The 27,993-nt window shown below is 39.3% G+C and overlaps 1 protein-coding gene and 1 long non-coding RNA gene across 4 annotated transcripts; both read left to right on the plus strand.

The window, feature by feature from the left end:
* Positions 1-8,188: 8,188 nt before the first annotated feature.
* On the plus strand, positions 8,189-27,944 carry DCUN1D1 (defective in cullin neddylation 1 domain containing 1). Of its 3 annotated transcripts, none has more exons than XM_061452427.1 (8): positions 8,189-8,382; positions 17,394-17,457; positions 17,582-17,798; positions 19,105-19,273; positions 19,850-19,980; positions 24,336-24,418; positions 24,663-24,759; positions 26,204-27,944. In XM_061452427.1, exons 3-8 carry the CDS (start codon positions 17,624-17,626, stop codon positions 26,281-26,283), a joined length of 735 nt encoding a protein of 244 aa, XP_061308411.1. In that variant the 5' UTR covers positions 8,189-8,382; positions 17,394-17,457; positions 17,582-17,623; the 3' UTR covers positions 26,284-27,944. The 3 variants fall into 3 exon arrangements, with proteins under 3 accessions (XP_061308411.1, XP_061308409.1, XP_061308410.1); XM_061452425.1 differs by having other exon boundaries at positions 17,394-17,452; XM_061452426.1 differs by lacking the exon at positions 17,394-17,457 and having other exon boundaries at positions 8,191-8,382.
* LOC133268782 (uncharacterized) lies at positions 8,669-12,362 on the plus strand. Its single transcript, XR_009743164.1, has 2 exons — positions 8,669-10,359; positions 10,838-12,362. It is a non-coding gene; the product is annotated as an uncharacterized LOC133268782 (long non-coding RNA).
* Positions 27,945-27,993: the final 49 nt, after the last annotated feature.

A 27,993-nucleotide genomic window follows, 5' to 3' on the forward strand; every position in this document is an offset into this window, starting at 1 on the left:
GCAGTATTTTAGTATTCAAGCTAAAAGGATAATCTCTGCCAGTTGTTCATTATTAATGTACCTTTTTCAAATAGTGATGTAGTTCTGATACAAGAGTAACAGATGTTTATAGAAACAAGGAATCTGAACTGATTCTAATTGTTAATACCTACTCTTGCTGCTGGAAGAGAGAGGGGACCAAGTCATGGGATGTGTAGTTCAGCCACAATTGATAGCCTACAGGAAAGAACAAGGGCACTAGTATTCCAGACTGGCTTTTGTGAGCTGGGATCAGTGTAACACTTAGTGAGCTTACTGGTCAGTTGGTTATACCAGTTACAGAACATCCTGCTTGGTAGTGTGAATGTTAGACCAAAAGGACAGCCCTTCATAAACTTCAGTTACCCACCTGTGGGATCTCCATCTCTCTTGCACTCTTCAGCTGCTGTTAATTACTACAGCTTATACCCAGTGAAGATCTGTGGTGTGGAGCCTGACTTCATGCTGGATCAGTGATTAGGACACAGGAAGAGGAAAGCAGGTCTGCATTCTTATTTCAGCCACTGACTCATGGTGACTTCAGACAAGTCACTTAATAGATATTTGCCTGTGTTTCCTCCTATTTAATAAGGTTGATGTTAATCAAAACACTGCAAAATTTGTGGATAGAGTGACTTACAAATACTCATTTTTCCATGCCTGCTGGTAAAACTATAGTTTCAGGTGTAGACTATTTTTACTTGTAAGGTTATTTTTTTTTAACCTTTTGTACAGTAAATATATATACCAATGAATTATAAAGCCTCAAAGTTTCCAGTGTGTATTGAGTCCTTTGTTGTAATGGTTATGCTACCTAGTTACCAGAAAATCCTACTTTCTGTCTTCAGGATTAAGAAAATAATACATAAGTGTTTGGCAGGACCTTTAAAACACAGTCAGGTGGGGGTGGGGTGTTGATCTGAGCATACTACTCTCTTTTTAAATTTTACTTTTATTGAAGAGACTTGTACCTATTTTAAAGGGCTTATCAACCAGCACATTTATCATTAATTTCTGTTGATTATTCCTCTGTTCAGTGAGATCAAGAATTTTTTGCCTGTGTTTTATCTGTTCTGGATGTAAAAAGCCCAGCAGTGCTGTGCTGAATGCGTTTATGGAGCAGTCAATGGCAATGGGTTAAGGTCTGAACTTACAGCTTTTACACAAGGTGTGCTCTCAACAGATACTCCAACTGCTGTGATAGCTTCACCGGTAAATGCCACGTAGTATCTTTAGGATACTAGGGCATAGCCCTCTGCAAAAGAATTCCATTTGGAAATTAATATACCTAACTGAATGTAGTATTAAAAAAAAAAAGGCAGAAATTAAGAGTTGAAACCTTGGCGTTTATTTTTATGCAAACTGATGTGGATCTCCTGGAATGCAGGCTCTCTTCTTTCGAAAGTAATGCAGTAAATGTAATGATATAATTTGATGTTAGCTTAAAATCTGTTGATTATACAATGAATCGATGTTAAAATAAACCTTAATATTATGGTTGAATACCCCACAATTTTTATCACAGCAGTAATAAGCAAATAAAATGCCTGTCTAGAGTCCTACTGGATTTTGAAATTCTAACACTAGCTGGATTTTAGTGTTCATCTGTGTCCTGTTCATTTTCTTCCTAGTAAGTAGTACAGTTCTGTGTTTTGGCTTTACAATGAAAATAATGTTGATAACATAGTGATGTTTTAGTTGTTGCTGAATAGTGCTTACCCTGATCAAGGACTTTTCAGTCTCTCATGTTCTGTCAGTGAGGAGGAACACAAGAAGCCAGGAGGATGCACAGCCAGGGCAGCTGGCCAGAATGAGCCAAGTAAGTATTCTGTACATAGGTTGCCATGCTCCCTATAGAAACTGGGAGCAGTTGGCTGGGAGGTACTGATCACTCTTTGGGGACTGGCTGTGCATTGGTCAGCAGGTGGTGAGCAATTGTACTGTGTATCACTTGTGTTCCTTGGGTTTTCTGTGCCTTTGCTGTCTCCTTGTCATTATTTCAATTATTAAACTGTTCCCATCTCAACCCACAGGTTTTACTTTTTTTTCTGATTCTCCTCCCCATCCCACCTGGGCAGGGTGTGAGATAGCAACTGCTAGCTGGGGTTAAACCAGGACAATCTGTTTTCAGTATAAACAGTTTCAGGCCAAAAAGTTGCTTTTGAAATGGTAATTGGTCTCTGTGAATGGCAGCCAACATAATCACTTAACATCTTCCACTTTCCCTGCTTCTTAACCTACTAGAGCCAGTAAAGCTCTGAAGACTGGTGAAAACAACTGCTGCCAAGAGCTGCATCCCTCTCTTGCCTTTCTGTAAAGAGACATCTTACCCCGGGCTGTACTGTTTTCTTTTCTCACTCACCAGCGTGCTATGGCACACATGGAAGCACTCAGTGATAAACACCGGAACAGTAACTGCAGGCAAGGACCCCATGTGTGTTCAGTGTCCTCTGCTGAGCATCCCAGAAACATAAGACATAGCTCCTCTCTTAGAGTTGTTATCAAGCGTGCACTAGAATGAACCAATTTAAAACCAGAACTATTATGTACAGATGTGCTTAATGCATATTCTCCTTGAAGTTTACCCACTGTACTGATGTTGGTAGCTAGTCATGGGCATGGATGTTTCAATTTGCCACTTTGATATCAGAAAATGAATACTGGCTGGGTTTTCTAGACATGTTTCCAAAAACCATTTTGCTGCTATGACACTGTGAGGAGTGGAAACAGCTAAATGTGTAACAGATATGACAGGAGGTAAGAACCCTCTTACTACCCTTGCTTTGTATGTCTGCATTACTCTTGCAGACTGCTTATATTGAGACAAAAGGCTCTGACTCCCATACATGTAACTTAAATCTTGTTTCATATATTAATAGCAGAATGTGCTCTGAATTAGCATAGCTTATTTTTATTAAGATAAGCAATTAAAGATGGCATGTATAGAAAATTCCCTATCACACACCGTGATAGGGAAATAGTGTGTTTCAGTCTCCTGGTTTCTTAAAATTGCCTATAATTCTTTGTAGTGAGAATGGAAAACTGCTTACAGTTCAAAGGTATAGATTTTAATCATCAAGTCATAGTTATGATGGCATTGTCTGGTTCATAGCTTGGGAAATTTCAAGTCATTCTGTTTGTAAAGATGATACCTTGCTTACAAAAGTTGTGAACTAAGGAAATGTCAACTAGCTAGCTCAATTTTTTAGCCCTCTGACTTCTTAATTCATATTACTTAAAATGCCTTAATTTTAATACATGTATCTCAGTAATCCTGATGAGTTTAAAAAAAACAAACCAGAACACCCAACCAACCAAACCCCATCCCCAAACTAAACCAAGAAAACAACAAAAAACCCCAAACAAACCAACCAACCAAAAAAACCCAACCCAAACCAACCAAAAAACCCAAACCAGCAAAACCAACAGGAGTCTTGCAGACTGTTGCCCATTAGTTGTCCTGGACAGTCTCAGTTTTTTCAGGCCTGCCAGGGTACACAGTTACATACATGAGAAACTTTCAGACTTTATGTCCTGGGTTCAGCAGTAGCAGTCATTTTTCTCCTTCTTGGTAGCTGGTGCAGTGCTGTATTTTGACTTTCGGCCTGGGAACAGAGCTGATAACAATGATGTTTTGGTCTGGCCAAGGACTTTGTGAGCCTCATGCTTTGCCAGGGAGGAGAGGAAGCCGGGAGGAAGCAGAGACAGGACACCAGACCCAAACTGACCAAAGAGGTATTCCATACCACAGCACGTCATGCCCAGGATGTAACTGGGAGTTACCCGGAAGGGCTGGGAGACTGCGGGGTTGGAGGAGGTATCGGTCGGTGCTTGGTTGGGCTGGGGGGGGTGAGTTATCGGTCAGCTGGTGGTGAGGTGTTGTATTCTCTTCCCTTGTTATTTCCTTTATCATTATTATCACTGGTGGTAGCAGTAGTGATTTGTGTTATACCTTAGTTACTAAACTGTTCTTATCTCAACCCGTGGGAGTTGAATTCTTTTTGACTCTCCTCTCCGTCCCTCCGGGAGTAGGGGGAGGGCAAGAAGGGGGGAGGAGTGAGTGAACGAGCTGTCTGGCTGGGTTTAAACCATGACACTTTATTAAATAGACTTCCTGACCTGACTTTTCTTCCTTTGTCACATAAACCTGTCCTGCTTCTTTCCACAGATAATACCATGTAGAACAGTGCCATGGACTGGGCATAGTAACGTGTTAGCCTCTTGTGTAATGCATGAAGGATGAAAAACTTAATGGAAGTTGAACACTCATCCCTGCAATCTATTAACAATAATCTTCAGAGATTAGTGATGTGCCAGCTTGCAGGTTAAATTGCTCAGATACTACAGGAGTTCTTGGACTGTTTACTTCCTCTGTGCTTATTTCAATGCAGAAAAAACCCAGACAGATGAGACGTTCCAACCATATCAGCTGAACAAGTGGATAGGAGCAGACCATTGTGTCTGTACCTGTGGATGCTAAGGAACTTCATGAGGTTAGAGTGGCATTAAAACTCCTTGTGCAGAACAGTTCATGGACTTTGCTCTTTTAAACATGGGGTCAGCATTTGCAGGCAAAGGGACATAGTTGTAACCACTTTACAGCTATACCATTAGAGTAAGCTGAATTGGTGGTTTCACTTTCTAGAGTAGAAAGTAGCTGCCAAAAAGATATGTGGGTTAGAAAGACATTTCTAAGTCAAGCTGTTCCAGGTTACTGTTACTGTTATCCTCCATAAAGCTTGGGGCTTCTTCCTCAGAAATTGCTCTAACTGGAAGTTCTCAACAAGGGGATTACACTAAATGGATTCTGCACTAACTCCACCTGAGACCTTCTTCTCTGCCTGCTAGAGAGCTCAAGTCAGTGTAAAAGAGAGCAATGTTATATTCACAACTATGCATGTGACACATCTGGATTCATAAAAATCACTGACTAGTTCTAGGGTTCACATGAGATGGTAAAACATCACTGGATCTCACAACAAAGCAAAGCAAGCATGTCAGCGTTACCATAAACTAAACAAGTCATTATGTACTGTGGTCACAGTGATTATGCTGCATGCAGATTGCACAATGAATAATATTTCCTCCTAGTCTGTATCGCTGCATGTGTGTCCCATTTACAAATAGCAGAGCTGTTTATCACTGGTCTGACTTGGTGTGCCATCCTGGATGGAGTTGTACAAAAGCTAAAAAGCCCAATTTAGACAACTTACTCTGAACACATACACGTACACTTTTTGGCAGCCTCACGGTGCCTCTTGCTTTATAAAGCATCTCCTCTGCTCAGAAATTCTGAAATTCAGATGGCACACGCATCATTGAACTGCAGATCTACATCTGCAGATGTACAGCCTGCCAGTAGGCATATGGACATGAATGGAATTGGGGCCATCTGACTGTGTCCTGAAGCATCTGCTGTGCAGGATATGCCTACTGCAGTGTGCCATGTATGGAGAAGATAACTCAAGCAGTCTAATCAAACCGGCTCAGGCTGAGGCACCAGATAGCCTGGCAGTGGTAGTAAAGAGCTCTGGGTACCGTAACTTACATTTGATTTGTCAATTCAGGCATACCCACGGAAGTACTGTAATAAACAAGACAGAAGAGCATACTGTAGCTCCCACTAAAATCAGTAACGCTAGATTTACAGCTTAAATGGCAGCAGAAAGCCACTAATTTTCTTGTGTACAGTTTCACCTTGTAACTGAAATTGAAAAAACATGAAACCAAACTAACCCCCAAATAAAAAAAAAAAACAAAAAACCACCACAGAACAAACAAAAAAACAAAACCCAAGCCAACAACAAAACAGCAGCATGCACAATAGGAACAGCATTAATCTGCATTTCACACGTTTTATTTGATTTGCATTTTACTGAATCATATGCTTTTATCTGCCCTAATAAGAAGCTCCTGCAAAGCAGTTAAATATGATTTTCTATGTTTTATACAACAGGAATTCATAATGTGGAGTAATTTAGTAAGTTGGAGAGATCAAATCACAAGTCAGTCAAAGTTGGAAGCAGGCTTCAAATATCCTGACTCCCAGAAAAAAAATGGTATGGCAGGAACAATTTCTGAACATTAATGTATTGAGAATAAATTCCACCAGACTTGCAGCTAATTTAAATACTACTAATTAGTAACCCAGGCTGACAAAGAAAATAATAGATTGAACAAAAAGGTGTAGCAATGGTGAATTTTTCAAGGAATGTTTTTAAACATAGGTTGAATGCATAAAATCAGGTCTACCTTTTTAATTAGGTCCTAAACAAGAAAACGTTCAAAATATGCTTTAGTACATTATTTAGTGAACAAAAGAAGCAAAATTAAAGACTTTTTCAACATTCTTTGAAGTTAAAATAACCTTATGTACAACTTCTTAGACAAGTAAGTAAGCACAGTGTGTCCCCAGACACACACTCAAAAAAAAAACAACCAACCCAGCAGACCCTGCACTAAAGAAAACCAGGAAGATTCACAGATACTTGGGAAAAACAAGCCATTTATAAATCTTGTCTCTGTCCTGTGGAATCCAGTGCAATCACAGGTAATCTCTCAGATTATTGTTACATGTCACAGTAATTCTCCAGGTCTAAGTTGTTTCTTCAGATTGTAGGACTGTCACAGCACATTATAGTGATGGCAATTAGCTAACTCAGTGAAACAGATTTTCAGGTTTGGCTTTGCCTCCCATGCCCTGGTTCACGTGGACTGGGCTGGTGTGCAGTGTTCATGGCTGTTTACACTGGCCATTTTGCAGCCATCCTTGATTCCAAAACACAGGCTTTTCAGTGGGGTTTAAGGTATCCAGGCAACTAGCGTCTCTCAGGATAGTTGAATTCACACATATTACCATATACTTAATATGAAGAAACTCTTAAATTTACCATTTCAGAACACCAGCAAAACTGGACACTCCACAGGTCAGGCCTCATTCTCCTCTCCAAATAGTGCTTTAACTCCTCACACTCCCATCTAAGCTTAGCTCTGCTTTTCAGTGAAATAAGTGAGGAGCAATTGAGGCCCTTTTCTTTAAAAAACATAAACCCTGGACCTCAATCATGGAGAATGGTTTTCTAAAGTCTTAATTTCTTTCGTGTGTGTCCCATCATATCAGTCATGTAATACAAATACAGCAGCTTATTTTAATAGGTCCCAGCTCAGCAGGAAATGAGAGAACAAGAATGAGATTTCAAACCTGTCCTTCGCAATTAGCAGTCAGTGTGCCACCACTGAGAGTTTTATCAGCAAATACTCTGCTTCCCCAAACCTCCTCAGCTGCCAGAAATCTGTAGTAGGTAAAGTAAGCTTTCTTGGGAAAAATCAACTGTCTCGGATATTGGTACGATCTGTGATTTAATGCTTGCAACCTCTTTTATTAGCATGTCTACGCTACTGCAGAAAAAGCTACATCTGTCAACAGCCCCCTGGAAGCAATAGCTGCCCAAAGGGGATTACAACCTCCAGCAGGAGGATCTTACAAGTACGAAGATGGTCCCGTAGGAAAATGCCTCTAAAGCTGCTAGCCTGTGACTTCACCTTCCCCAAGTCTCCGTGGCTCCTCAGCAAACGCCTTCTGCATCCTTTCCGAATCCATCCTGAAAACCCCACGGGCTTTTTCCATCCTACGTCTTTTGAAGTTCATGCGCTGGGGCTGTGCCCTCGACAGAAACCGCGGAACACCCCTGCGAGCGCGGCGCCCTTGTTAACCACGAGCGTGCACACCTCGCGAAACGTTTTGGTTTCAGGTATCTGAGAAAATAAGGTATTTCCCCGACAGAAAAGGGACGCGGGGTGGCCGCGGCTCCCGGGGGTCGGAGGCGGCAGAGGGGGTGAGAGACCCGGGCGGCCCGCGCCCCTAAAGCGGCGGCACCCCGCCGCGCCTGGCTGAGGCCACAGCTGCCTGCTCCTGCTCCGCGGCCTCTCCTCGACCAAGCCCACCGCGGGAGGGGAGTCCGCCCCGCTCCCAACCCCGAGGACACCGGAGGTGGGCTCGTCTCCCTTCCCTTCCTCGAGCCAAGGACCTCCTGTTCTCCCCCAGCGCGGCACTCCCCACCTCAGCTGCCGCAAATGCCGCGCTGCTAGCGGCAGCCGCTCCCGCAGGCAACCCGGACGGCACCAGGAGCGGGCCAGGGCTGGCCGCGCCGAGCCTCCCCGCCGTGCGGGCTCCCTCCCTTTGCGCCGCGGCCGCGCAGCGTCGGCTCCCGGCGCGGGGAATGCGCCGCACTGCGCATGATCGGGAGGCGGCGGAAGGGCCCGTGAGGAGCCGGGAGCTGCCGCCGCCGCAGGAAGCCGTTGCTGCCGCCGCCCTCAGTCTCCGCCTGAGCCGTGAGGGAAGAGGCCTGCACAGCTCTCAACATGGTGCGTGTCCTCCCGGGTTACCCCTCGGTTCTGTCCGGCCCCGTGCCTCGGAGTTGGCCAGCCGTGGCGGCGCCGCAGGGGCATCTGGGCCTAGTCGTGGCGGGCTGGGGTGTCCGGGAGCGGCTCGACGGGAGCGGCGAAAGGGCCGGTCCCGAGGACTCTGCAGAAGGGGCATGGTGTTTTTGAGTTCGTAGGCTCCTCGGTCCTCCTACCAGGCAGGACGGGGAGAGCGTGTGCGGTCTGGGAGGGGCTGCGCAGCTGGTCGCGGCCGCTGGCCGTGGGGGCCGGCGGGCAGGAGGTAGCCCCTGGGCAGGGGCCTAGAGTGGGGGGCGCCGGGATCCTCCGAAGGCCTTCGGCGGGCGGGGGTTTGTCAGGCCTCCTCACGGCGACGAGGTACTTGCTTGCACCTTGTATGAGCGTCCAGGCGCCTTTGCACAGGACAGGGGCAGTAGAGGTGTTCTGTGGGCAGCTTGTCTGTGTCCTGTGTGGGATGGTGAACAGCATCCCACTGGATAGAGTACAGGAGGCTGCCAGAAACCAGGGCTACTTGGATTTTTTTTCTCAGGATTTTAAGAAGGTCAGGGCCCATTAAGTGCTGTCAGTTCACTGGGGAACTTGGGCATGTTGGTGCTTCTTGAACTGGGATTATGCTGGAGAATTTCTGGATAATTGTTTTGAGATTTTGGTAAGGCTCCTGTTCATATAAATGCTGTAAAGGAAGAGTTATCTTGTATTTTCGCCATAGTATTTTTTTTTCCTTTTAACTGAGGATTTGCTATGGATCCTCGAGTCGGCAGACATTCTCCCTTTTCTCTTACAGAGGGAAACCGCAGTGGTTGGAACAAAATATGATGTTTTTGTTTGCCTAAACAAAGAAAAAGACATTCCTTAGCTTTAAATAAGGGGACTCTTTATTGGTCACTTGCACAGTGTCTTATGCACCCGAGGGAGTGTATTTATAGTCATACTTCTAGGCCTTCTCTGTATACAAGAGTTGTGCAGCTTCAGCTATACCTGTGCAGTTAAAAGTTGTACTTTCTGTGGCAGCTGTATTGTCTTAGGATGGGTGTAGGAGGGAATTTTAAGATCTACTGGTGCATACTTAGTGGTATAAAGATATCTTATACCTGCAGTTAATATTATTCTGGCCAGCAGTGTTAAAAGAGTATTAAAAAAAAAAAGTCACCTTTAACTGGTGGAGTTATAATTGAGTTATGTTGGCATAAAAATTCGGTTACGCAGAATTTTAATTAGTGGTGCCGTACTAGATGGTGCCTCTATAATAAACTTGTCGCTATGTTACTAGTATAATTTTTAATTAAGTAGTTTGATATAGATCTTCACTTGATTTTTTCCTTTTTTTTTTTTTAATGGGAGCTTGAAACTAAAGTCTGGATGAAGTTCAGACCGTAGTGGTGTCTTACTGTAACCCTGTAGTTCTGGGACTGTCTCAAATTGCACTTATGCATCCATGTTACACAACTTTTTATGAAGACTTTTTTCCATAAAAATCACCTAGCACTGTCTCGCAATATATTAAGTGTAGGTATGCAGAATAAGTACACTGTTGGTGTTTTGTACAGACAGATATTATTGCCTGGCTATGTGATTAGAAATGTAAATTGTACAGTACTCGAGCAAGTGGCAGGATAACAGAAATAGTGACGCATGCTATCCTCAGAATAGCTTTTTGTGAGAAACAGCAGAATGCTATCAGCTTAAGTCTTCTTGGAAATACTTCACTGAAAAACTAGCAGATAAATTCTGTGGAACAATACTATACTGATAGATTGGTATTTATCAGATTGGAGGAAGTATCTGAATACTCTAGTCATGGCCCTGGGCATCGTTCTTAGCTCCTATGCAAACAACTATGTTCCAGGTTGTTCATTGACTCCAACACCCAGGTGAAAGGATGACATAGACACTGAAGTGGGATGAAATGACAGCCTGCAGCTGAAGCAGTAGTAAATGCAGGTATGAATTATTTCTAGTGGCCAGGCATAGGATTTTGTACCTATACTTGTGGTATGTCAAAATTCTCTATTTAATTAGGGGAAAGAGTAGGGAGACTTCTTCAGAGATTTGAAGATGTCCATCCAGATACTTAAGATTCAACATCCCATTTTTCTGACCATATGTACTACTGCCCTGGCTAGTCCTTCCAGTGGCTGTGGCATGTTCCTGGGGCTAAATTGCTTGTCTGGCATAGTAAATGCTATGGAAGAGGCTTCTGCAGCTGAGGCCTGGCTCTTACTTGCCATGTAGCACTGCCAGTTAGAGCAGTTCTGGCTCTGACTTAGTCTCGCCAGTGTTTGTATGTCCAGTGGTTTTCAGGACACAGGTTTCCTGGTTTTGAACTGTCTTTGTCCAATATGTGGGAGGGACACCATTACAGCAGCCTGTTAGGTTCACTCTGGCCATTTGTGAAACTTGGAAAGTGTTTTCTGTCCAGTGCTCAGGTACACCACCCTGGCAGTATTCCTTGGGTTGCTGATAGCAATCTGCCTCTTACCCACATTCTCATTTGAGCTGAGCAGCATCTGTAGAAGTGCTCTCCTTCACCTTACCTTTTAGTATGTTATTGCTTTATCTCACCACAAGGATAAGTAATGTGCCTGCGAATCAAGACAGAGCAGCAAGCTGGTCCATTGTACTCTCTGAGAAGAGCCACTACCTGTAGTATTTTGAATAATTTAATGAATTTGGAACTATGTGTGATAGTCAAGGCAAGTGTGTGAGTATCCTTTTATTTATCCAGAGCCAAATGTTAACCTTATCTCTGTTTGCATTACCTATTACATCGTACAATATAGTCTCTGAAGAGTATTTCTATGCTGATAAATACATAATTTCCTACTGCAAACCTGAGGTGACAGGAAATTGTAAAAATTTAGTATTACAAGAATTTCATGTCTGACGCTGTCTCCTGTAATGGTATTGTAGCTCATGACATTGTTATGCAGTGTTTCACTCAACAAGCTGTTCTGTAAGGCTGTTTTTGTGGTGAATATTGATGTCTATAGCAGTTTGTTGGTATTACATGTTTTAGTTTTGGTTATCCTGTAGTAAAACTTTAAGATCCTTGGCATTACGCTTAGGATGGAGTAGTCAGAGTGCTAGGCAAGATGGTGCATGATCTTGTTTCCTCTTCTAGCTTACCAGAGAATCCTTTGAACTTATACTGTAAAATTGCTTTTAACTAGAGCCATGAAAAAAATTATTCAGGAATATGAACTACTTTGAGAACAAGGTGTGAAAAGTATTATGTAGCTCTTGATATTTTACTTACGTTTTATGGTGCCAATGCAAATATAAGCTATGAATGCAGCTTCTGACCTGGACCAGAGTTAAGAATGCTAAACAACTGACAGCTTTATTTTTTACTTTTTTAATAGAATAAGGCCAGATTTTTGGTGGTTTTTTTCACCTCTTGGGCTAATATGAATGACCTAAAAAGACTGTTGCAACTACTGCATTCTTCTAGGTAGCTTTATATTGATGTTCTAAGAAAGACTTTCTGCTCATACGCAAGTACTAAAATTGTTTCGTCCACTAAAAAGAACATTAGAGGGCATAAAAAGCAACTTTGATTTTATTTTTTTCCTTAGATTTTATACATCAGCAGACCTTGTAAATCTTTGTTTTGCTCCGTTCCACTGCAGGCAAATGGATTTCACATAACTTTGAAACAGAAGCTTAAAAATTACGTATCTTACTTTGTGTGCCCTCTTTTCAAGAAGCTGCTGTAGAAAATATAAAGTAGTTGAGTGACATGTTTGGTTACATTATACAGAAACTGTGGCTATTTACTTGAATTGTTTTTGTCTTTACCTTGGATTTTATGACGGTTTTGGTAGTATACATGTATGCCATCACAGATAATGGATTCATATGTAATTCAGTGTATTCATGACTTCTGTTGTGAATTTTTGTTTTCTTAGTAAACTAATAAAAACACTCATGATTTTGCCATTTAAGCTTAGCTATGTATTTATTGAATACAAGCAGGGAACCACATTATTTGCCAGGTGCCTTCTATGTTCCTTTCATGGTTACAGCCCAACATGGAATGATTCAGACACTGTAAAGGAACAATATCCTCTTGACCATTAGTGTCATATAAAGATGCGACAAAACTATCAGTCATGATTTGTGAGGTTATTATTACATGCACAAGCCCGTTCTGCGTGCGAGATGAAGTTATTCTGGGTTTGAACTGACGTCACTGGGGTCCTTAAAAAGTGCAAGTATGCTTCCCGCAGCCAGATATCTTGCTGGAGTATAAATGCAGTTAGTATAAAAGCCTAGAGTTTGTGGAGGTTGATACTATTTTGGAATAGGCTTTTACCTGTCACATGCATGAGAACTTAACAGGCTTTCTTTGACTCCAGAAACAAAAGCACAGGTATCATCACGTCATTCAAATTCCTGTAGTTAGCAGTGAAACTAGCAGGAATCAGATCATCTCTAAGCAGTGGCTGAGGAGTAACTGTGTGAATGTCTTCTCTGGGGGCCATAAGGAGTTTTGAGCAGTGATACTTCAAACTGATTATGCACCGTTTGTCTAGCTGATGGCTGCATATAACCTTTGAGCAAAGGCCATGAATGGGATTTTGGTGGGAATCTTCAGCTTTAGAGTCCAGGCAGTGTGAGATGAAGGTTGTTACTGTTTCCCATGGATGTTATCCAGGACAGTGGAGCCCTCATACAGCTATTAGCTATCCAGAAAATGTTGATGACCATTGTGCAGAGCTGTTCATAGAATCATAGAATGGTTAGGGCTGGAAAGGACCTTAAGATCATCGAGTTCCATTCCATCGCCATGGGCAGGAGTGCCTCACCCTAGACCATGTTGCCCAAGGCTCTGTCCAGCCTGGCCTTGCCTTGAACATTGCCAGGGATGGAGCATTTACCACTTCTTTGGGCAACCTGTTCCAGTGCCTCACCACCCTAACAGTAAAGAACTTCTTCCTTGTATCTAATCTGAAAGTCCCCTGTAGAAGTTTAAACCCATTGCCCCTTGTTCTGTCACTGCAGTTGCTGATGAAGAGTCCTTCTCTGGCATCCTTGTAGCTTCCTTTCAGATACTGGAAGGCTGCTTTGAGGTCTCCATGCAGCCTTCTCTTCTCCAGGCTGAACAGCCCCAACTTTCTCAGCCTGCCTTCATATGGCTCCAGCTCCCTGATCATCCTTGTGGCCCTCTTCTGGACTTGATCCAACAGCTCCATGTCCTTCATATGTTGAGGACACCAGAACTGTGCACAGTACTCCAAGTGGGGTCTCACTTGGTGAATCTGAGGTAACTAAAAATTGAATGTAGAAGGTAAGGAAAAACAACCATGTAGTCTGAGTTGGCAGATCAGTTGCACCATTTTTTTTTCCTTACACTGGGAAAGCTTCCTCCCCTAGATGAAGGGACTTTCAGTCAGGCCAGAAATAAAACCTCACTGACAACTTGGGGTGGGGAATGCGCAAGTACTTTTATTTTTTTAATTTTCATTATTAATCTTTTACTGAATTATCTGATCAAGGATAGGTTATTCAACTAGAATGGTCAAATTTGGTACTTCGTGGGAAGAGGCAAATTTTCATTTAAAAATCAGTGTTACAGCATCAGACATTCATTAGAATGATACAATTATTGTTGTTTTAGGAATACATAATGTAGCTGTTCATTTGGAGAAGTTATTCTGTGTTTTACAAGTAAGTTAACCTTCTGTCTCCTGTGACATCCTCATTATGAGAGGTAGCTTGGCTATCACACAGGCTTGATCAAAGGCTTGCAGATCTGAGTTTTTCCTTTTCCCCTTACCCCAAGGGATAAGACTTACTAGAAAATTTGTTGCATTTGTTTTCCATTGGGTTTCACTTGTATATTTTAGCAAGGTAGATACCTGTCAAAATTCTGTCTTCCTTACTAGTGTTAAAATTGAGGCAGTTTAAATGGATTGCATTGCAATACAGCAAGTACAAGTGCAGTGTACGATATTTGTTGCCTGATGACTACAGGATTAAAGGTTATAGGGTGCTCTGGCTTCTGTATTGCACACTTAAAACAATAATAGACTGTTAGAGGTTGGCTTCTAGAAATAGCCCTTAAAAATGCAGAGGGCTTGGAACCTGTTCCTGCTTGAAGTGTGGGTTTTTAATGTGATGAAAGAAGAGCTGTAATAGCATAATAAAAACTCAGCAGTATTTTCTTCTCTTGTTGTCCTGTAGTAGGCCTTCAAATAGTTGTCTAGTCACTTGGGATGTGGAGTCTCATCTACATTGGCAAGCTTCTGCGGAAACATTCATCAAATATAAAGAAAGGGCTTTGGCACTTCTTCACTAAAAATAAACTTGTATTTGACCAGTAAAAATATAGTTATTTCAGAGAAAGATTATGGCTGAGCTGTGTGATTTATTGCATCTTCATGTATTAGTGAATGCTGTACTGATTAGTGTCATTAACTGCTTGACTCCTGGCAAGTTCAATGTTCTTTTTAAAAAGGTTTTACATTGTGAGAATCACTTGGGGAGTCCTAAGCACAGGAAGATCTCTTGTGCATAATAGGATTTAAATTTTATCATAAAAATGATTTACACTGCAATTTTTTTATCTAATAAATTGTATTCTCCTTTTAAGTGACAGTACTCAAAACATACTACCTTTTGTGGTCTTGAGCATCCGCTGTGAAGCCATTTTAAACTTGTTCCTTGACTTTTTGTTGTATGTCATTGACTTTCTGTTGTATGTCATTGCTTTCAGAGTTTACCCTTGCAGAAGTAGGGCAGAACAAAGCCTCTTGAGGTTCTACAGAATACTTATTATTAAAAGGGCTGTGTATACTTATGTGTATGTGTTAAAAAAAAAAACAACACCCCAAAACCCAAACAAAGCTTACCAATCAGAAAATCAACCAAAAGAAAGAAAAAAACCACCCCAAAACCTAAACAAAAACCTAATGATTAAAGGCACCAGCTTTGTAAAGTATAGCTGAGTCTGTCTTTAGTGATGTGGCAGTCCAGTTGTGTGGAACTGATTTGAGGAAGCTGGTAATTGGCACAGAAGATTAGCCTTGGGATTGTTTCATCTTCATATGGAATTTCATTCAATGGTTTGTTTTAATATACCAGAGTTCACAATATGTTTTTGAAAACTGCAGCTAAAAATCCATTAGTCATTACTGGAAGTCGTTCCACATGGCTTTGTGAGTGTAAGTGATTTTTGTGGAAGCTTGAGCTCAGTATTGTAAGGTGCTGAATGTCTGCTGGGAAATAGTCATAATAGCAGAAGTAGTCAGCAGTGGGTCTTTTCAGGACCTGCTCGGATGGTTTTACCTTTACATGGAACCATTTCTGAAAAATCTGAGTTTCAGGAACGTATTTGTAGCAAAAGGTCCAATGTGAGAAATTTATTCAAGAGACTGAAATAGTGCAGCAACACTTCATAGCTTGAGTAGTATAGCCTAACCTAATGTCACTGTTTGTCTGGAGTGTGTGCTGAAATTTTGGCTTTAGCTTAGTATTGTAGCTACAGGGTCGTTTTGGTTTGGGGAGTTTATTTTTAATATATTTTTTTTTTTTTTATTTAAGGGATCATAAAGGGTTTTGGTCTCCTTAGTACACTGTGGAGGTGTCAGTTTAAGCCAGATGTGATTCTCTAGCATTCACATTCACTGTCATCAAGCAGCAGAAAACTGATTTTGACTTTTAGAACAGATGAATTTGTGTTCTGAAGTGTTAGTTCTTTTTTTCTAATGGAAAACTAATGATCCTTTGGAATGAGGAGCTTGAGCTTATACTACTCCTAAGCCATTTGTTCTTTAGCTGAGGATAATTTATCACGTCCAGAGATTTTTTTCGCTTTTTCCCCATAGTCCCTGAGAAGGAGCCATGCAGTTGGAAATTACACTAATGAAAATATACAAGTTTTGGTTAGAATGCAAGGTAAACTGCAAATGAAATATTTGTGCCATGTAAGAAATGTAATTCCAAGTTAAAAGTCAGAACTTTTATTTACCAAGTTGTAACATTAGGAGTCTTTTTGCTTTATCAAGTATACTTTAGAACTGAATTTGGATTCAGTGCTGCATGATGGCTTTCTCCTGATCAGCAGTTGGTTTTGTGTAACTAATACCCCTGAAACAGTGAGTGTGCTTCTCATAAAAGAAAATACCCTTGGGAATCCTTCTATGCTGATAAATGACTGGCAGCAAGTTCTCCATTCAGTTCTGCACTAGAGCAGAGAGGGATGTGTCTTGGTCTGGGCTGGAGGCCGGAAATTCCAGAGCTCTCACCTTGGCTACTCACTCCCCCGCCTGCCTCTGGCAAAATTACTTACCCTCTTTTTAAATTTTTTTTATCTTCAGTTGTTGCACCTGTGAGTTGAAACAATGCCTCCTCACAGGAGTGTTGTGCAAATCATGTAGGTGGAGTTGAGCACCTTCAAAGTGAAAAATCTCTAAAACACCCTCAAAACATATCTATTCTCTTAGAATCATAGAACAGTTAGGGTTGGAAAGGACCTTAAGGTCATCTAGTTCCAACCCCCCTGCCGTGGGCAGGGACACCTCACACTAAACCATGCCACTCAAGGCTTCATCTAACCTGGCCTTGAACACTGCCAAGGATGGAGCATTCACAACCTCCCTGGGCAACCTATTCCAGTGCCTCACCACCCTAACAGGAAAGAATTTCTTCCTTATATCCAATCTAAACTTCCCCTGTTTAAGTTTTAACTCGTTACCCCTTGTCTTGTCACTACAGTCCCTAATGAAGAGTCCATCCCCAGCATCCCTGTAGGCCCCCTTCAGATACTGGAAGGCTGCTATGAGGTCTCCACGCAGCCTTCTCTTCTCCAGGCTGAACAGCCCCAACTTTCTCAGCCTACCTTCATACAGGAGGTGCTCCAGTCCCCTGATCATGCTCGTGGCCCTCCTGTCAAATAGTTTGATAGCCATGGGTTCTATTTAGGCATCTCCTTTATTGATAGTATAGCATTCTTCTATTAAGAATCATGCCAGCATGATTTTTGTGATGATTTAACTCAGTTTGGATATAATGTAAAGTACCTAGAATGAAGGTAAGGTGAGTTTGTTTGTTTTAATTTAAAATTGTTTGGTTTTGTTTGGGTTTTGGGGTTTAGGTATTGGGTTTTTTTTTGTGTGTCCAGTAAAACATTTCTAGTTACAGTGTTGTCTGTTTTTACTAGAACAAGTTGAAATCATCACAGAAGGATAAAGTGCGTCAGTTCATGGTCTTCACACAATCTAGTGAAAAGACAGCGGTGAGTTGTCTGTCTCAAAATGACTGGAAGTTAGATGTTGCAACAGATAACTTTTTCCAAAATCCTGAACTTTATATACGAGAGAGTGTTAAAGGATCATTGGACAGAAAGAAGCTAGAACAGCTATATAATAGATACAAAGGTGAGTACCCTGAATTTTAAGGTTTATTTCATAGCTGTATGTATATATTCTTAATTACAATGTATCATTGCAGCTGTGCTCTTGTGCTTGAAATCTTGACTCTTTCAGCTTTGGTTATCCTATTACTAATGTAGGTTTGAAGGGGAAAATATGTAGGCTTCTGCTTCACAAGGATTATGTGTGATTGGTTTACGTGCTTAAAACACACACATTTATAAAGGATAGGGCCTTGGAACTGGAATTGTGTGTACAGTGAGTAATGGTTAATGTAGATTTTAGGTGATTGTTCTGGGGGAAGCACATCACTCGGGACTGGATCCTGACAAAGTGATAGGTTGCATTCCAAAGATGGATTCTGCCTTGATTTTTATTCACCTTGTGCTTATTATCAAATAGTTACAAACAGAGAGGAAAAGAAAACAAAGTTATTTAGTCAGTGCTGAACTGATGATAATCCTACCACAAATAGTAAAGGGGACTCAGTACAGTAGAACAAATTCTGTGGTTTAGCAATTAAAAAAAAAATTAAAAATGAGTGCTATGTTTTCTGTCATTTTTCATATGTGCGTGTAATCCAAATACCATTTTCCTGAAGTCTTTGTTGGCTTAAGTTAGTAGATCTTTGTTAGTGCACTTGAAATGTGAGCATCTCACTTCCAGACCAGATGTTGATTCATTTGTGGAAAAAGGATTGTGCCTGGCTGACTTGGAATCAGTGATAGGGCAACGTAACTTTCCTCTTGTCCTCTTGGATTGGACTTTCCTCTTGGATTGGTCCAATCTCATGCATGCTGGCGTTGCCATAAAATGCATAAAACTAAGATTAACTTAGTTTATGGTCAGATTTGATTATTCTGACCATAATCAGTATCAGTACAGCTTACAAATGGACACTGCAGAATTGTTTGTAATGGTACGCAGATCAGCAGTCTTACCAAATATGCCAATAATTAAGTGTGCTGGTGGGAAAGGACAACTGTTCTCTGTATGGAGTGAGTTGCAGTATCATGCATATTATTAGGCAGAAAACAAATGTTTGTGATGCTTTTGTCTCTCAATGAAAATAACATAAGCTTTATTGTATGGGAGGCTTTATTGTAGTAACTGCTTCAATTCTTAAAGCTTAACCATTGAAAATACTAATTTAATTTTGCTTTTATAATACTCATTTATGAGGCCTGATCCCCAAAATATTGTCATGAAAATGTTTGAAATATATTGTCATGAAAATCTTAAATGCAGTTATATAATAAATTAGCTTTTTCAAAAATCTGTTTTTCTTGATACTTACTTTTATATCCCAAAGATCCTCAAGATGAAAATAAAATTGGTATAGATGGTATACAGCAGTTTTGTGATGATCTAGCTCTTGACCCAGCCAGCATTACTGTACTCATCATTGCATGGAAATTCCGAGCTGCAACACAGTGTGAATTTTCAAAGGTGGAATTCATGGATGGGATGACTGAGCTAGGGTAAGTATGCAGCAAGTATTAGACATGGATAGTGTAACCCAGTGTCAGAAACTGGAATATACAGTGACACAGCAGCCCTGTTTTTGGGAATTCACAATCACATTGTCCTTTCAGACTTCAGAGACTTTTTGGAGTCTAGCATCACTTATCTGCCTCTGTAAAAATGCATCTGCTGTCTTTGTCCTAGATGCTTAGTGACCAAAAAAGGGGAGGCAGCTTTGAGTGCTACTTGCCTTGGTTGTGTATTTCAGTTATTTGCCATAGAGCTACTCAGGTGGGTAAGGCAAGGATGTCGGTCTGCAGTCTAGAACATCTGGGTTTTCTTTGCCTTATGAAAATGTAATAGTCTTTATCACATTTTCCTAAAATCAGTTGTATTATGGAATTTGGTGTATGAGCTAGAATATGCAAATGGGAGTGTAATAAAGAAATGAAATAGTTGTATAGGTGCAGACTAATTAATGGCTTCCTGATTTTTTAAATAATTATATGGTATCCCACAATTATTTAAGTTATAACTTGTACTTTATAGAAAAATGAATTAATACACCAATAAACATGCTTTTTAAAATGCAGATGTGACAGCATAGAAAAACTGAAGGCCCAAATTCCTAAAATGGAACAAGAATTAAAAGAGCCAGGAAGATTTAAGGATTTTTATCAGTTTACTTTCAACTTTGCAAAGAATCCGGGCCAGAAAGGTTTAGGTATGTATTCTTAATTGTAAATATTTGTTCATAAATATGGGAAATGACTGATTAAAGCAGTAAGTGAAAGTATTACTGTGATCCAGTGAGTCCGAAAGATTACCACCTTTGGGATAAAATACACCTGTCTGTTGTGAAGGATGTCAATTTGAGGTGTTAAAATTGATAGAAATATCTTCATCATTACTATATTCTACAAAATTTTATGAGAGAAGGTTTATTCTTTCACAGAGAGTATGTGCATCTCTCAGTAAGCACAGTGGATTATGGCCTTACACTAAAGGCATAATTATACTACTTAGAATTTGCAGCACTGAACAGATTAATTGAATGTTCACTTTTAAGACAAGTTTAAGCTGTAAAAGTGATTTCCATGTAAATGCACTTGTACAGGCTCTTGTATCACCAAAAAATGCTTTCAGATGTCTTGGCAAAATAGAAGTGGAATAGTACAAAATAAATTTCTGTATCTTGGTCTTGATGCCTGTTGTTGTGCCATTGGTGATAGGTGCCTCCCTACAGCCTTACAGCCTTTTTCCTTTTTTTTTTTTTTCCTCCTCAGCTCACTGGTTATTATTATTTTTTCCCATTATTTTATGGTTCTTCTGGTGATTTTGCTTTTGATTTGTGTAACAGGTGAAGTGAAAGAATCACTTATTAAAAATAATGGCACAACACAGTTCTGATGGAACTGAATGAGCAATCTGTAGAGCTGTCTATTCAAAAGAGCAAAAATGAGGGAACAAAAATTTCTTTGAAGCAGTAATGTTAACCAACCAGAATGCATATTAATTTATGTAGAGAGTAGTTCAGATATTACTTACAAGTAGCAGTATGTCATGACTCTAAATGCTAACTTAACTGTTCTACTTTTGACCAGAAATAAAATACTGAAAGGCTACTAGGTTCTTACTTGGCAGCTTGTGATTTTTTTCAGTAATGAAAAAGCCTTAAACCGACAGCTACTGACCAGTTTTGCATTCATGTGCTGTGAAAAAATAAGCCTTCTGTTTTCATTTTGTTGTCTTCTTTCTATATGTAGACCAACTTCTGGCTTAAAATAAATATTGAAAAATAAGTAAATAAGCAAAATCTCCATGTCTTAGTTTTGACTCTCTGTCATTTTTAACATCTTTCTGTATTCTGGTTTTTGTTTTCAATTGAATTGTGAGTTTCTTTGTCTTCGAAGAAGCTAAAAGAGCACTGCTAAACTGTTTGAAAATTCTTGTGTGTGCATGTAGTCAGATCAGAATCCTGCAAATAAATAAAAGGGCTGATTCTCATTTCTTGTAAAAGGTGTATTAATTCGTTTTGGCTGCTAGAACAAGGAAAATATGGACAGTAACTGAATTGTGAGAAGACAGAAGTTAGTTTTTGGAGAGTGTCAGTGTAGAATCAATTCTGCAATATGAATGGTTGCAGGGTTTTGTTTTGTTTTTTATGGGTACCATTTTTATGTTGGTTTTAATTTTTAAACACCTTTACACCACAAGGAGTATTTTTCAAAACCCTTGTAAGGTGGTAAAAGTGAAATAAGAAATTACAATGATATAATTAAATGGTCATTTTTAATATTCTCAAAGTTTCAGAATACCAGAACCATTTGATGTTGTACTTAACCTCTTTATTTTCTTCTTCACATTTCTGAGGTATAAGATTTGTATTCTTTCTCTGAATTATTTCCCCCTAATCCTATATAGAAATGATTGAGTATCCCAGATGGAACAGACTGGTAAAAATTATTTACCAGGAAAACTAAGTCCTTTGCTTTATTTCTCATTCATATGAAAGCTTTATGCAATTTAAGCTCTAACAGTGACAAAGACAAGCACAGTTTTCTCAGATCCATATACCATATTCATAGTACAAGGTGGGTTTTTTTTGGTTGCGTGGCTTTTTTTTGTTTTGGTTTTGTTTTGTTTTGTTTTTTTTTTCAATCCGGGTTTGGAAGTGATGTAGAACTGTGCTTAAAATCTGGATGCTTACCGGCCCTTTTGGAGCCAGTAAATACACAGTTTCAGGCATGAATTTAACAATATGGCAGAATAATTCTGGAAACCCTGAAGCAAAAAAATACTGGGACAAATACAGTGCTGAAAAGTGCATGCTTCTTGTTAGGCAATTAATTTTGGAGTGTCTAAATAACAGCTTGTAGGAACTTGCAAATTGATTTTAATGTATATTGGTCTCTAATCTTCCAAACATTGTGTAGTAGTTCAGGCATAGTTCTGGAAATGCATTTCCTCTGCATAATTGCTTACTACCCTGTCAGTACTGGGGTTGTTTTAAAAGTTCTTGTGATATTTGCATATCAGTTGAGAATACCTTTTAGCTGATATTCGTCTCAAACATTGTTTGCATCTCTTTGGATAAAACTCAAAATGGAGCATATATCTTGAGACTTTCATATTCGATTTATGAGGACTTTCCTGAGTAGTCATTCACATGTGAAAATGTAAAATTTTATCTTTCCAATTTTGTTATTTCATAAAATTTCTTTCAAAACCTGTAGTTTGTCCTAAGGCATTATGTCTTTGTGCTTTACGTATATTTCATGGATTCACAATAATGAGTTTGAGGTTGCAGCATCCTGAGATTTGTTTTTTAAAGGCCTTTGCTTAGCCGGAAGAATAATCTCAAAATTGTATAAGCCTGTCAAAATGCACAGTTTGTTTATAGTGTTTGTTTATAAACCACTGTAAATATGCAGGGATTTTGCATGTTTTCGTATGCCTGCTATTAGTGCATCACAATTAAGTAAAACTTAGTTTTATAATTGTTTCCTTGAGAAATTGATCAGCGTAATCTGAAGTTTGTATCTCATTTTAGAAAGACAGTCATTTCAGTTGAAAGCTGAATTGCATATTTTTGTATCTGAATCTTCTGTTAAAAAGGGATACCTAGTTTTTACATTTTCACATACAGCTCATTTCCTGGGGAGTAGCGACTTCTGTTTAATTTGTTTCTGCTCTTGAAACTTACATTTTTTTAGTGTACGTTGCTTACACTTTTGTCTGAAATCACACCCCTTTTTAGCTGCTGGAAAATCAGTCAGTAATTACATTCTTTATTTTGGCCAGGAAGCATTATAATGCGAATATTTTGTTTGAGAAGAACTTTTAATATCAGAAATGGTAGAGAGTTCTGGAACTCCCCCCATCACCATCTCTTTTCCCTCCAGCAACATAGAGTTCATGCTTTGTTTTGTTTGCTGTTGATTTCATCTCTGAGATCCACCTCGCTGTTTTTTGAACTAGTTCCAGCATCTTGGGTTGTCAGGTTTTTTAAGTTTTCTTTTTTTTTTCTGAGGTGCAGTTGATCATGTGCTTCTCTCTGCTCTCACGAGAGGATTGCTTATGGAAGATTACAAAATAGATAAGAGCTTTTGTTAAAAACCTAGTCACTTGACTAGGTAGCCTTTTGGAGTTACTGTATGTACTTGGTGATGGGTACTGAATTCAGTAAGATCACAGCAGCATTTTGTTACACAGTCAGAGGTCCTTGTTAATGCCTGGTAATGGAGATCATACTAGGTAAAGATTTAGAACTCAGATATGTAAGTTTCTTTTATCAGCTAACAAGCTGCTGTATGCCACTAATAAACGGTAAATGCATGTCAGTTTAGCCTTTGGCAAGTACCAGGGAGGTGAGGGTTTTTTTCCTTACATGCTAGACTAACCAGTGTCTTTTTCTAACTGCTACAATATAACAGCACCCACTGCTGACAACAGCATGCAGTTGCCTGGCCAGAAGCAGGTTGTTCTTGTTCCTGAACTGTGTCGGTTCCAAAAACCCCAACCCAACTAAAAAAAAGACCAACAACAAACCAGCCATCTGTTTGTACAGTACTTACTTCTTCCAAAAGGAAACCTGAATAAACACTTGACAGAAGTCATGTTAGAAAACCAGCAGCTGTAACAAGGTTGCTCTAAGAATGAAATAATAAAAAACCTATTTTATGTAAATTTATATATCAGAAAAAGGTTAAAGATCTTGCTATAGAACACTACAAATTTTCAAGTCACCAGCATTTCTACAACATAGTATTTCACTGAATTTTAACTAAAGTATCATTAGATATCAAAAGGCATATGACATTCTTGCATGTTTTGGATATGTTAGATATTAACGTAGGCAATTTTCAGTTCTTCTGTATTCAAGTGATAGTATCAAAATCTAGAAGATATTTGTATAATGCTTTATTTATGGTTGCCTTTTTGAAAAGGGTCCATGAGTATATGTGCATGATGAATCTTTTGACCTTTGTGAATATATGGTTCATCTTAGTGTTTGATACCTGTGGAGTTTATATATTTGAAATGTATATCTCTAAAAGTAATATTTTAATATTACAGATTTAGAAATGGCCATTGCCTACTGGAATCTAGTACTTAATGGAAGATTTAAATTTCTAGACTTGTGGAACAAATTTTTGTTGGTAAGTTTAAATCTTTACATAATACTGCCGTATTTTCAAAACTTGGAAGATACGTTTAAATGACTGAGTAGATGAAATAGACTATTTTGACCCACATCCCAGATGCTGCACTTTACATAGTGTATACAAACAAAATATGTTCTGGGAATATGAATGTGTCCAAGATAGTAAGAACAAGTGTGTATAAGGGGTTTTAATTTATTTGTTTATTTTTTAAATATTAATTTCCCCCTCCTCCAAACAGGAACATCATAAAAGATCAATTCCTAAGGATACCTGGAACCTTCTTCTAGACTTTAGTACAATGATAGCAGATGATATGTCTAACTATGATGAGGAAGGTAAACATTTCCATTTTCTTTCATTAACTTCTGTGTTTTATACTACATTTATTACTGTGTATCTGCTTTGGCACACCTGTCTAATAGCAGCATAATTAAAGTATCACTGGTAATGTAATGTCTGGATAGAGCTACTTTAATGCATGTTATTATCATCTGTTTGTTACTGCAGGTTTAAAAAATAAATGCTGAAACTTTCTTAAATCCATTTTCTTTTTTTCTTCTGTCTGACCTCAGGCTCTAATTCTTTCTTATTGAGGCAAACCTTGCTATTTTTTATTTAGAAAAATGCAGATTTTCTGTCAGCACAGTTCTTGGCATCTTCAACTAAGTAACTGATTCATGGCCTGTATGCTTTCTCGTAGGGTCTTCTGGCTATTGCATTTCTCAGCTGAGGATATTTTTTAAGTTTGATTGCTTCAGTTTATGTGAAGACACATAATAACGTAGAAGCTAAGGTGGCAGCATACAGGGATTGCTAAAGCTGTTATTTCCTACCATATGTGTTTCTTGTAAATTTTTGTATTGATCTTTCCTCTTCAAGTCAATCTGTAGCCAAGACCAGCTAATTACCTTCAGTCATTGGTGGCAGATCAGTTCAGTGAGTGGAAGAAGCTATAAACTTCTGACACTTCCAGAGCAGAGGGAGCAAGCTTCTGGAACTTTATTTCATAAATACAGGCTGTTCTCATTCCCTTATCATTGGGCAAATGGGCTCCTGTCCATAATAAATGAATAGCTGAGAAAGTGTAAACCAACCCACAATTTTTAACCTTCACATGACACTCATGCACATGGCTGGGGACATCTTTGGCTGCCTGTAATATGTAAAATATTGATGGGCATTTTAATTGCCTCTTGATAAGAAATACGAAAGAGTATATAGTGTAACACCAGCCTTCTAGGGCGTTATACTCGCTTGGTGCCTGTCGGAGAGCATTTTACTGTTCTCAGGTATGCCTAAGTATGCCGATTCAAACAGATAAGCATTGCATTCATGCAGCATCATATTGTGCTGCAGGAAATGCATGTTATGATGTGCTGCTGCTTACAACATAGACTGACTGCTTCATCCAGTGTTCAGTATTTTTTTTCAAGCATCTGCTGCCATCCTGGAGGTCAAGTTTGAGTTCTAGTGCTAAACCCAGGACAGTTTTAAGCTACAATTTTTGTCAGTTTTTTTTTCAGAAAGATAAAGGAATTTTGACCATCGAAAGGGATGTATATTAACTGGGTCCAGAGGAAGTAGGGGTCTTTAACCAGCTCTCAAGTTTTAAGCAAGAAAAACAAACTACAGTGTTAATTGTTGTTGGGTTTGTTTTTTTTTTTCCTGAAAACTGTGCTTAGTTAAGACTGGGAAGTAAATAGCTTGTTTAGATCTGAAGCTTTAAAAATATTGCCTTGTTGAACCTAGTTCTTATGGTGTGGTGTTTTTTTCTTTTAGGGGCATGGCCAGTGCTTATTGATGACTTTGTGGAATTTGCACGCCCTCAAATTGCTGGGACAAAAAGTACGACAGTGTAGCACTAAAGGACCCTTCTAGAGTGTACATAGTCTGTACAAATACCTGAAATGGAAAATTGCACAGTCAATTTCTGCTGGCTGGACTGAACTGAAGATCAATCCTCACAGTATGGTTGAGGGTTGAGAGAAACCTTTAAGGATACATCTTGGACCATATCATATTTCATTCTTCTACCGGTGGTTTGGGCTTTTCTTCTAGTCTGGACCGCGCTTGCCCATTGAAATTCCAACATTGTGGATTTCATCATGGATTTTTTTTTTTTTTTTTTTGGTGGGTTTTGGTTTTGTGGGCTTTTGTTTTTTTGGTGGACCACCCTGGTTTCATCTCCCATAAATCCTAGAAGCTTTATAATTATTTTGAGGTTTCTGGTTTCACATAAAGCACAATGCTGGTCATCATCAGGCAACTGTTGTATGGCATCTGAATTATACAGACCAACATCAAAACAATTTCTAAAAGCATCCTTAAATATACACTTGGGGCTAGTTGCAAAGACTTATTGATAGCACTTCCTGTAAGAGTGATATATTTAAGCGTACTGGGTCCGATAACTTTTTTTTCTGTTCTGGAAAAGTACAGGTATTGTCTAAGTGAGTCTGAGTATCTGATAAAAGAATTACAGAAATAACCAAGAAAACCCAAGGTTGTTGATACTGGGGTATCTAGGTGCCTATTTGAATGGTTTGATTGTACATCAGCTGACTGTGAGAACAGTTGAAGTACGACTCAACTACTGTGCACTTAAAGCACCCGTGTGTAATGTTATAGTCAGCCTTCAGTGAGTGTCATTGAGATAAACTGTGTGCGTCCTGATAGAATCTAATATTCTCTAGGTTATTATCTAAGAAATCAGATTTCATTACAGTTTTGAAATGCTTATCTGTCTGTCAAAGGAAGGTTTTTCATTTCTGTGGAAATCTTAAAACTTGAATATACTGAATTTGTGTCTTAAATGTTTGCTACACAATACAGTATTTTAAATTGAGACATGTAATTTTTATGGTTGAGATATGATGAAACAAATGGCCCTATTGTTACAAGAAGCTGGCGAGTTTGATGTGAATCTAGTTTTCAAATCCATTATCCTGAAAAGTAAGTTAACTCTTTATAACATAGAGGTACTGCCATTATGGATGACATCCTTTTTCTTTTTTTTTATTTTTTTATTTTGTTGAGTTTTCCTTAAATTGACTTATCACTATGGTTGCCAAATACAGAAACTGAGAGTCAAACTTTCCCAAACAAGCACAGATCAGATAGATATAAAATACTATACCGGCTTTGTCTGCTTAAATTATTTTGCTGATCATCCTACTTCTTATTTTCTTATCACATTAGCTAAATCAAGTTCATTTTTTTCAAAACAAGTTTTATCAGCTGCCATTCTTTATTTTTAATATTACAAGAACTTGAGATCTCCTTTTGTGCTAAACATGGTCTTTTACGCCTCAGTTACTTATGAAGATACTTGAGAAATACTGGTATGTAAAACAAGCTGGAAAAGAACAGGCGCCAGGAGAGGATAGGCTATCATTAGTAAGGATAGGTAAGTTTAAGTCCATGCTCTAAACAGTCCCATGATAAGGCCAGAATTATATTTGAGATGAGTAACTGGCATTTGCCTTGTACAGCAGAATGCTTTTATGCAGATGTTAAAAGAACCGCTAAAAGAATATTTGTATTCTCTGAAGTTGAGCGTAAGGTGAACT

Source organism: Pezoporus flaviventris, unplaced genomic scaffold, assembly GCF_033815535.1.
Source record: "Pezoporus flaviventris isolate CSIRO_AGI_PZ_B2104156 unplaced genomic scaffold, CSIRO_AGI_Pfla_v1 ptg000013l, whole genome shotgun sequence".
Classification (NCBI taxonomy): domain Eukaryota; kingdom Metazoa; phylum Chordata; class Aves; order Psittaciformes; family Psittacidae; genus Pezoporus; species Pezoporus flaviventris.